The sequence below is a fragment of the Drosophila serrata genome, unplaced genomic scaffold (assembly GCF_035046125.1).
Source record: "Drosophila serrata isolate PLE 108 unplaced genomic scaffold, ASM3504612v1 contig_241, whole genome shotgun sequence".
Classification (NCBI taxonomy): Eukaryota; Metazoa; Arthropoda; class Insecta; order Diptera; family Drosophilidae; genus Drosophila; species Drosophila serrata.
Window position 1 is genome coordinate 4,134,785 of NW_028257139.1, and position 10,699 is coordinate 4,145,483.

General features: G+C 48.5%; 2 protein-coding genes across 12 annotated transcripts; one reads left to right on the plus strand and one right to left on the minus strand.

Annotated features, from left to right (window-relative positions):
• The first annotated feature begins 405 nt into the window (after positions 1-405).
• On the plus strand, positions 406-8,157 carry Sbf (SET domain binding factor). 3 transcript variants are annotated; one of them, XM_020957788.2, is made up of 10 exons: positions 406-555; positions 901-1,013; positions 1,088-1,191; positions 1,266-1,580; positions 1,652-2,617; positions 2,685-3,694; positions 3,754-6,939; positions 7,009-7,133; positions 7,188-7,270; positions 7,340-8,157. In XM_020957788.2, exons 2-10 carry the CDS (start codon positions 959-961, stop codon positions 7,430-7,432), a joined length of 5,937 nt encoding a protein of 1,978 aa, XP_020813447.2. In that variant the 5' UTR covers positions 406-555; positions 901-958; the 3' UTR covers positions 7,433-8,157. The 3 variants fall into 3 exon arrangements, with proteins under 3 accessions (XP_020813447.2, XP_086688130.1, XP_086688131.1); XM_086832004.1 differs by having other exon boundaries at positions 416-462; XM_086832005.1 differs by having other exon boundaries at positions 439-837.
• On the minus strand, positions 8,044-10,472 carry HisCl1 (Histamine-gated chloride channel subunit 1). 9 transcript variants are annotated; one of them, XR_015271467.1, is made up of 7 exons: positions 10,255-10,469; positions 9,843-10,196; positions 9,559-9,742; positions 9,189-9,498; positions 8,931-9,065; positions 8,437-8,859; positions 8,044-8,372 (listed from the first exon to the last, which is right to left on the minus strand). XR_015271467.1 is itself a non-coding variant. In XM_086832010.1 (7 exons), exons 2-7 carry the CDS (start codon positions 10,037-10,039, stop codon positions 8,226-8,228), a joined length of 1,353 nt encoding a protein of 450 aa, XP_086688136.1. In that variant the 5' UTR covers positions 10,040-10,196; positions 10,255-10,472; the 3' UTR covers positions 8,044-8,225. The 9 variants fall into 9 exon arrangements, 3 of the variants coding, with proteins under 3 accessions (XP_086688136.1, XP_020813449.2, XP_086688135.1); XR_015271470.1 differs by having other exon boundaries at positions 8,437-8,816; positions 8,931-9,097; XR_015271471.1 differs by having other exon boundaries at positions 8,044-8,384; positions 8,437-8,816; positions 8,931-9,097.
• Positions 10,473-10,699: the final 227 nt, after the last annotated feature.

Here is a 10,699-nt window from a genome sequence, read left to right on the forward strand (position 1 = left end):
TTACGGCTGTGATAAAAGTTTTTAATTATTTCTACTTTAAATACATTCAGAGCTTCTTTAAGAAATTTTAAATACTTATGCATCTTTTTTTAAACATGAACACATTTACCTAAAGAAATTCAAAAACGATTAATACCGGATGCAATAAAAATCGATAGACGTCTCGTTAAAGCAGTGTTGAGTAGCGTATGTAAGTATTTAACAAAAGCGATATATTGCCTTGCCAGAAAATAACAATGGTTGTACATATGGGATTACTATATTAAAGGTACTGCAAATTAAACAATAATCGACAAAAATACAAGATATATGATTTCCGGCTGTGATTTTGTATACAAATTTAGCTTTCTACTCTTTTGGATTTTTTCGCGATATATTTAGTATTTCAATCGTAGAGAATACCCCAATTAAAATAAGAGACTAAAGCTATGTAGTTGCAAATATAAATAAGTGGCAACACTGGTGAGCGGGGACATGATAGAATTATAATTAAAAATAATTATAATTAATTAAAATTGTATCGCGAGCGGCGGTTTGGCTGCAGCCGGCTGCGAGGTGCGTGCCCCCATATATATATATATAGACTCCGCAAACGATTTCCCGGTGCTCCCGTTCTACTTTGTGTCGCGCGGGGTGTGGTTGAAAAGAAAAAAAGAAGTGGCGAAGACGAAGACCCGAGAAGCCTAAAAAAACGCCTCTGGGGCTAAGACACAATACAATAACAATTTGACCAGTCGATCAGCATGGAGCTAGCTAATCATTTATGCCGAACGCAGAGAGAGAGCGCGCCTAATTAGCATATCAAATTGGATGACGGCACTGCTGCCACCGCAGAAGGTGGTCATCTTCCCCCTGCGAGACCACGACTAAAACATCATCTCTGCTCCCCTGTTTTCCCAGTTTTGGCCACTGACAACGCATCGCTCCTCCAACCAGGGCCGGCAATGTGCTGGACAAGATGTCCCGACTCGCTGATTACTTCGTAATTGTCGGGTACGACAGCGATAAGGAGAGTGAGTAAATTCCCCCTGAGAAGACCAGTCTCCAAAAGAGTAATCCCCAACGACGTCTCAATTTCTTTCCATAGAGACCGCCAGCAATGTGGGCGGGCAGCCGACTTGCGGCAAGATCGTGCAGCGCTTTCCCGAGAAAGATTGGCCGGACACCCCTTTTATCGAGGGCATTGAATGGGTGCGTTCCCCGCCAGCTCATACATATCCATATCGGCTTACGCCCTACCTTATCGGTGTTCCCCTCTTCCGCAGTTCTGCCAGCCGCTGGGCTGGAGCTTATCATACGAGAAGCAGGAGCCCAAGTTCTTCGTCTCCGTCCTGACGGACATCGATACGAACAAGCACTATTGCGCCTGCCTCAGCTTCCACGAGACACTGGCCATAACGCAGACGCGCAGTGTCGACGACGAGGATGAGACCATTGGGAGCACTAGGCTGCTGCCGGGCGGCACACCCTCTGCGACAGATGGCGTCACGACCGCAACCTCCATTACGCACCACAGTGTCATGTATGCGCCAAAGTGCTTGGTACTCATATCCCGGCTGGACTGTTCCGACACATTCAAGGTTTATATACCCCTTATGCTGAACTTGCTCCTTTCTTGTATCCCATCTTCATACACTCTCTTTTCTCACAGAACTGTCTGGGCACTATTTACACCGTGTACATTGAGAACCTAGCTTACGGCATGGAGACGCTCATTGGCAACATCCTGGGTTGCATACAAGTGCCACCGGCTGGCGGGCCGCAGGTGCGCTTCTCAATCGGAGCGGGCGACAAGCAATCCCTGCAGCCGCCGCAGAGCTCCTCGCTGCCCACCACGGGCAGTGGAGTGCACTTCCTGTTTAAGCAGCTGGGCATTAAGAATGTGCTGATCCTGCTCTGTGCGGTGATGACGGAGAACAAGATACTGTTCCTGTCCAAGTGCTATTGCCACCTGACGGAGAGCTGCAAGGCGCTGGTGGCATTAATGTATCCTTTTCGGTATACACACGTTTACATACCCATTCTGCCGGCACCGCTCACGGAGGTACTGTCCACGCCGACGCCATTCATCATGGGCATACACAGTTCACTGCAAACGGAGATTACGGATCTGTTGGATGTCATTGTTGTGGACTTGGACGGAGGTCTGGTCACCATACCAGCATCGCTTACTCCACCCGTCCCCATCCTCCCTTCGCCACTGTGGGAGCAAACTCAGGAGCTACTCAGCATGATCCTGTTCCCCAATCTGGCGCAGGCAGACCTGGCCTTTCCCACCCAGGAGCGGCCAAGTGCCCTGTCCAAGACTGACGCACAAATCGATAAGGAACTTCGCGCCATATTTATGCGCCTCTTCGCGCAGCTACTGCAGGGCTACCGCTCCTGCCTCACCATTATTAGGATTCATCCCAAGCCAGTGATTACCTTTCACAAGGCCGGTTTTCTCGGCGCCCGGGACTTGATCGAGAGTGAGTTCCTTTTCCGGGTTCTGGACAGCATGTTCTTCACTACGTTCGTTAATGAGCGAGGACCTCCCTGGCGGTCCTCCGATGCCTGGGATGAGCTCTACAGCTCCATGAACGAACTGCTCAAGTCGGAGGCGCAGAATCGGAATCTCGTGAGTATAAACGGGGAGCATAGTGCCATGAAGATTAAATAATCATCTTATATTCCTCACCTTTCAGATACTCACACATATCCAGGAACTGGGACGCACTCTGTTCGAGAACGAGGGCACTTTGGCCCACACCAGCTATGCCCAGAAGGTGCTACGGCCTCCCGAGGGCTCCTTCCATCGGATCCACCAGCCCGCCTTTCCGCGCATTAGCTCGGAGAAAGTGGAGCTGATCATTCAAGAGGGGATACGAAAGAACGGAGTGCCACAGCGCTTCCATGTAACGCGCAATCAGCACAGAATCATACCGATGGGACCCAGATTGCCGGAAGCCTTGGATGTTCGTCCAAATGTCCAGAACTCGGCCCGACGACTGGAGGTTCTGAGGACATGCGTGTCCTACATCTTTGAGAACCGAATTGCAGACGCTAGGAAACTGCTGCCAGCTGTGATGCGAACGTTGAAGCATCGCGATGCGAGACTGATCCTTTGTCGGGAGTTCTTTGGCTATGTGCATGGCAACAAGGCGGTGCTGGATCATCAACAGTTTGAGTTGGTGGTGCGATTCATGAACAAGGCGTTGCAGAATTCCTCGGGGATTGACGAGTACACCGTAGCCGCGGCCCTGCTGCCCATGTCCACGATATTCTGCCGAAAACTGTCCACTGGAGTGGTGCAGTTCGCTTATACGGAAATCCAGGACCACGCCATATGGAAGAACATTCAGTTCTGGGAGTCCACATTTTTCCAAGATGTTCAGGGCCAGATAAAGGCATTGTATCTGCTCCACCGTCGCCAAAACGAGCATCAAAAGGAAGCAAACTGTGTGCTAGATGAAGTCCCACTGGAGGAGCCCACGGCCCTAGAGATTACGGCCGAGCAACTGCGCAAAAGTCCCACCATCGAGGAGGAGAAGAAGGCCGAACTGGCCAAGTCGGAGGAGTCAACGCTATACAGCCAGGCCATACATTTTGCCAACCGCATGGTCTCCCTGCTGATTCCGCTGGATGTCAACGTGGATGCCGCCAGCAAACCTAAGCCCGCATTTCGTTTGGACGAAAATCAGAGTGTTTCAAATAGGTAAGGAAAGGCACTCGATACAATTTTATTTTGAGCTCAAATGACCTTTCCGATTGCAGTATTATTGGCTCGCATAGCCTAAGCGAACATTCCGACGATGGATTCGAGGAGAACAATGCTATGGAAATCGGCGTTTCTGTCGGGAAGACTATTTCGCGCTTCATTGATTGTGTGTGCACGGAGGGTGGAGTGACCTCCGACCACATACGCAACCTACACGATATGGTGCCGGGTGTGGTGCATATGCACATCGAGTCTTTGGAACCGGTCTACCTGGAGGCGAAGCGCCATCCGCATGTGCAGAAGCCCAAGATTCAGACGCCTTGCCTGCTGCCGGCCGAGGAGTTCGTTACCGACCATCTGCGCTGCTTCCTTATGCCGGATGGTCGCGAGGACGACACCCAGTGCCTGATACCCGCAGAGGGAGCTCTGTTCCTCACCAACTATCGCGTGGTCTTCAAGGGCTCTCCCTGCGATCCACTTTATTGCGAACAGGTCATTGTGCGCTCCTTTCCCATCGCCTCCCTACTCAAGGAAAAGAAGATATCGGTGTTGTATTTGGCCCACCTCGATCAGACGCTGCCCGAAGGACTGCAGCTTCGCTCTAGCAGCTTCCAGCTGCTCAAAGTCGCCTTCGATCCTGAGGTAACGCCAGAGCAAATCGAAAGCTTTAGGAAGATATTGAGCAAGGCGCGCCACCCCTTCGACGAGTTTGAATACTTTGCCTTCCAGTCATACGGCACCATACTCCAGGGTGTAGCTCCGCCCAAAACGAAGGAGAAGTACTCGACGATAAAGGGATTTGCCAAGAAGACCCTGCTCCGCACGGCAAAGAAGGCTGGATACAAGCAGAAGCAGCAGACCAAGCGCAAGTTGGTCTCGGACTATGAATACGGTGGAGCGGACGCCGGAGCGGAAACGCAGTCCATCGACGATGAGTTGCAGGATGGCGATGAGTTTGAAACGCAAAACAATGCCATGCCCAGGGTGCTCACCAACAAAGATGTTGAACGAATGCGCGAGCGGAGCTATGTGCAGGACTGGAAGCGACTTGGTTTCGATGCAGAGTCGCAGCGTGGATTCCGCATCAGCAATGTAAACGCCAGCTACGCAACCTGCCGATCCTATCCTGCAATAATTGTGGCTCCCGTTCAGTGCAGTGATGCGGCCATTATGCATCTGGGCCGTTGCTTCAAGGGTCAGCGCATCCCGCTACCCACCTGGCGGCACACGAACGGAGCCTTGCTCATCCGGGGTGCCCAGCCCAACAGCAAGTCGGTCATCGGAATGCTAAAGAACACTACGGGGAGCAACACGAACGCCCATCACGATGTCACTCACTACCCCGAGCAGGATAAGTACTTCCTGGCCCTGATCAACACAATGCCAAAGCTTACTCCGCTGGCCATCAATCAGTATTCGGGCATGAATCTCTCGATGAATTCGCTGCTGGGCCACGGCCCCTCCTCCGACGATCGACAGTGCCTCACGCCGGAGTTGTCGCGCAAGCACAAGAATAACCTGGACATGGTCAGCGACGGCAGCAAATCCGGCCAAGGAGTTGGAGGCAAAGGTGGAACGATGAAGGGAAATCAGAACGCCTCCAACTCTCATGGAGCATTCCGCAAGATGCGACTGTACGCATTGGGTGAGAAATCACAGGCCAAGTCAAATATGAATGTGGACTTTTGCGCGGACTTCATTCCCGTGGATTACCCGGACATCAGGCAGTCGCGTCCGGCCTTCAAGAAGCTTATTCGCGCCTGCATGCCATCGCATAACACCAACGAGGCTGATGGCCAAAGCTTTGCCAAGATGGTGGAGCACTCCGACTGGCTGCAGCAGATCTCCTCACTGATGCAGTTATCCGGAGCGGTGGTGGACCTCATTGATCTGCAGGAGAGTAGTGTGATGCTCTCGTTGGAAGATGGCTCCGATGTGACCGCCCAACTCAGCTCAATTGCCCAGCTTTGCCTGGACCCCTACTATCGAACACTCGATGGCTTCCGGGTGCTGGTGGAGAAGGAGTGGCTAGCATTTGGCCATCGCTTTGCGCATCGCAGCAACCTGAAGCCCTCGCATGCCAACACAAACATCGCATTTGCACCCACTTTTCTGCAGTTCCTGGACGTGGTCCATCAGTTGCAGAGCCAGTTTCCCATGGCATTCGAGTTTAACGATTTCTATCTGAGATTCCTCGCCTACCATGCTGTGTCGTGCCGCTTCCGCACCTTCCTCTTCGACTGCGAGCTGGAGCGCTCGGACTCTGGCATCGCTGCCATGGAAGACAAGCGCGGATCGCTGAACGCCAAGCACTTGTTTGGAGGCGGTGGTGGCATGGCATCGAACGGTTCCGACGATGAGTGCAACGTGTACCCAATGGACTTGAGGAGTCCGAGGACACCGGCCCCAATGAGTCGCATTGGTCACTCCATCTTTGACTATATCGAAAGGCAGCATAACAAGACGCCCGTCTTTTACAACTTCCTCTACTCCGGCGACAAGGATATGACCCTGCGGCCGCAGAACAATGTGGCTGCCTTGGATTTATGGAGTTACTACACCAACGAAGAGCTTGCTCAGGGACCGCCATATGATCTGGAAGTGACCACCGTAGACGACGAAATCGATCTGTCCGAGATGAAGGGCAAGCGCATGGTCATCACAGCCGGCTATGACAACCCAGAGAAATACAATCCCAATGCCTATGTCTGCCTGCTCAGCGAGGTGAGGCAGGCGGAGACGGAGCGAGGAATTCTACCCCAAAAGTGGCTTCAAGTATGGAATAGTCTAGAAGTGCCCAAGGTGGAGCCCATTCCACGCAACGCTTCCCTCGGTAAGATCTTCGTGCAAACGCATCAGCACAAGCGCTCCACGCTGGAGATCATCATGAAGGGTCGTTTGGCTGGCTACCAGGACAAGTACTTCCATCCCCATCGCTTCGAGAAGCATCCGTACACCACGCCCACCAACTGTAACCACTGCACTAAGCTCCTCTGGGGACCAGTCGGCTATCGGTGCATGGATTGCGGCAACTCATACCACGAAAAGTGCACCGAGCTGTCCATGAAGAACTGCACCAAGTACAAGGCCATCGATGGAACTGTGGGGCCACCGAATGTGAGCATGTCGCAGGGCGACACGGCCAGCATTGCCTCCAGTGCCGCCACGACGGCACGCACTTCCAGCCATCATTTCTACAATCAGTTTAGCAGTAACGTGGCCGAAAATCGGACGCACGAAGGGTGAGCTTGAATGCTATAAATTGTTTTAAATTTAGAGTTAAATTAATTTCAAATATAAAATCCCCATAGACACCTCTATAAGCGAGGCGCTTTGCTCAAAGGATGGAAACAGCGCTGGTTTGTCCTGGACTCGATTAAGCACCAGCTCCGTTACTATGACACAGCTGAGGACACCGCTCCCAAGGGCATCATTGGTATGTGTATTGAACTATTAGTTAAGGCTGGATATTATTATTTTAATATTTTAGAACTGGCTGAGGTGCAGTCTGTAACTGCCGCACAACCTGCACAAATTGGCGCCAAAGGTGTGGATGAAAAGGGATTTTTTGATGTAAGTGGAACATATTTATATAATATCAATATGTATTATATCTTGTAACTGCTCTTGATCAAATTTCAGCTTAAAACGTCGAAACGCACCTACAACTTTTATGCGATGAACGCGAATCTGGCACAGGAATGGATTGAAAAGTTGCAAGCGTGCTTGCAATAAGTTAAAGTCTCATTACCATCTTGTTCGGTTGTTCGCACACTTTCCTAACCTTTTCACTTCGATCCGCCGTTTCGAGGTAGAACTAACCAGTATCCCTTTCTAGTACTACTTATTTAATATTCCGAATCTGTGTATCATATCATTATAACTGAACTATCTTGCGTAGGTCAAAGCCCTGGCCTAGTTGAATTTTGATCTGTTAAATCGCTCGCACCCATTAACATAAATGTTTTAGCAACAATTATGCCAATTATGTTAGCAGAAAGCGAAACGAAGCGTTAGTTAAACAATGAAATCCAACTGTAAATGTGAATGTAAAGAAACTATATAAATTATGTGATTGCAAAACAAAACAAACACAAAATCAGACTACATATATTATAAATTAACGATGAAAATGGAAAAACCGCCACGACCGCAAGTTTTGTATACATACATTTTTTATATACATATATATATAGCCTTATGCATAAACAACACAAACTATATACATATATGTGTAGGTATATATAGTGAATTTACCAAAGAATATTCCACCTTTGTTGCGCAATTGAAATGCATTTCTTGATTGCTTCCTCTAAAGTTTAAACTAACCCCTATTATAATTATTATTATTATTAAACGCTTTCCTTTATTTATATACACTACATGGTAATCAATATATAATACATACTTTAATGCAATTATTTGTGGCTTACAAACGATAATATACATTTTTAAACAAATGCCCTTGGTATTATTACTCATTACTGTTGGTGTTCTTAGCCATCCATCCAACCCAACCACATCGTCATCAGAGGAACGTTGTCCAGTAGACAATATTGAGTATGAAGAACGAGAACGGAAAGAAGAAGCGCGAGAACTTGTCTATATAGATGGCTGTGGCATGGCCATGGCAGAAAGTGTCGTACTGTGGCTCAATAATCGATTCCCGATGATGCTGCAGGGCAGGCTAAGAGGCGTTAGGCGAGTTTGTTTCTAATTTATCCTTTTATCTATCTCACCTTTAGATCATCCAAATCGCTGATATTCTCGTCTGAGTAGCCCTTCATGGCCTTGGTGGCTATCGGTCCCATATAGTTGTTTACCACGGCAAACTCCATCAGGGATAAAAAGACGAACACGGAGCAGGACGACATCCAGACGTCTATCGCCTTTACGTACGAAACCGGGGGCAGCGACTGTTGCGACTGTGTGTTCTGGGTGGCAAGGGTCAGCAGTGAGGTCACTCCCAGGGTAACACGTGCTGGTATCGCCTCCGGCTTGATCCAGAACGATATCCACGACATGACCACGATCAGAGCCGAGGGAATGTAGGTGTGGAACAAATGGTAGCCCAGGCGTCGTCGCAAATTGAACACGATGGCCAAACAGGTGAAGTTACCTGATAAAATAAAGGTAGGTCAGCAATAAATGGAAATTAACTACTACTTAGACACTTTAAAGTTTGATTTAAAACCACCTTTATCCCAGATATACTGGGATATGCTATGCTCACCCGTTGAGTATTCTATGGTACAATCGGTCGTATAGTTATTGGATATGTCCAGCTGAGGCAACTCAATCTCCGCATTGACCACCAGTGGGTCAGTCATGTTCCAAATGAACACCAAATCCTCCACCGTATGAGATACTGTCAATCAAAGATTGCTTAATTTCTGTCACCTTGGGAAAACGTTTTAAAAAGAAGAGAAAAGCGGGAAACCTTCAAGCGATAAGGGATTAGGGATTAGTGAAACTACACATTTCCACCTACAACTCTCGATCATCATGGAGCAGATTTGCGTGTCGTGCGGATAGGACTCGAACTTCATGGCGCATGACAGCACCAGCGTAAGCTTGGACATGTAGAGCAGCGTCTTGTCGTGGTACAGCCAGAGATAGTGATTCGGGATGCTCATCTCGTGAAAGGTGACCTTCTTGGCGTTCTTGAAAAAGCAGTCGGGTCGCCATATGCTGTGCAGCCAGTCCACATCCAGGATGCGATACTGTTCGCTCATATTCTCGGGCAGCCGCAAGCGAGGATCACGCCAGCTTTGTGCAAGGAAAATGTCCGTCACATAGGTCTGCCGGAGGAATAACCATATAGCTTTTGGATATCTATAGGTCCAAATAAAATTACCCACCATAGACTCTTCGTTGATGGAGTCCAGCGAGAGGACCGTGACATGGAAATAGACTACGGTGGGCTGACCCAGCAGCTTTGGAGCCCTATTCTTGTCGTAGGTTTTCGACGGAATTGGCAGAATGTCCGGGAGCGAGAGGCTCGACTCGTAGTGGGAGACCAGCTCGGCGCTCTCAGTATTGTTTCTGTCAACGGAAAGGGAAATACGTTTACATGTGTGGACGTGGAAAATCCAGCCTTGTGGCGAAATCTGATGAAACTGAGGGCAATGGCAGTCGCACCCACCTGAAACCATGAACACAGTGACACGGCTGGATCGATTGCTCCAGCGTGTGCAGGAAGATTGCCAGCGCAATCAGGGATCTAAACGCCGCCAATTTATCAGTTGGATTTTGCATTATTATGAACACACTAGCTTTGGGTTTAATATTGTTCTTTTCCCACAACACATCGCCCAGGTGCAGCAGCAGCAGCCATGTCATTGTCCAAACTCGCTCATTTCGGGATCCGCGCGGAACTGAACTCGATTTGAGGATTATTTAACGTGTGCAGCGAATTATTTTTTACTCGCCTTCTTCTGGCCGTTGCAAAAACCAATAAACAAACGGCAGGCAGAGTTATCGCGACGATTGTGATGTGCTGCAAAGTGTGATAAATTAATTTCTATGGTTTCATTCGCTTTCATTGGCATTCGCACATTCCACTTTTCAAATTGACAACTGACCCCGGTGCCCAGCGAAAGGGCGGCGAACAGGAAATGGTGTGCGTACTGACGGGCAAGGGCATTAATTTAAATGTGCACTCTGTATTTTGCGATAAATAACTGTGAAAGATGTATCAAAAAGAGCTTGACTGACACAGAGTTACGAAATTAAAAAAAAAATGGGCGCCAACGGGTTGCAAAAATGATTTATCGCGCAAGTTCCAGGTTTTGCTTTCGCCAAAGTTTCCAATTGCATTTCAGTTTTAAAAAGATGAACGAAAATTAGTGAATAATTTAAATTTTACTTGATGCATTTAAAATTATTAATGTATTTATGCATGTGGTTATGGAATATAACTTCAATAGTTTTTAAAAGATGTTTGAGTGTGTTTTATAATTTGTATAGTATTTAAGTGAGCACGTTTGGCCAACCAAAATA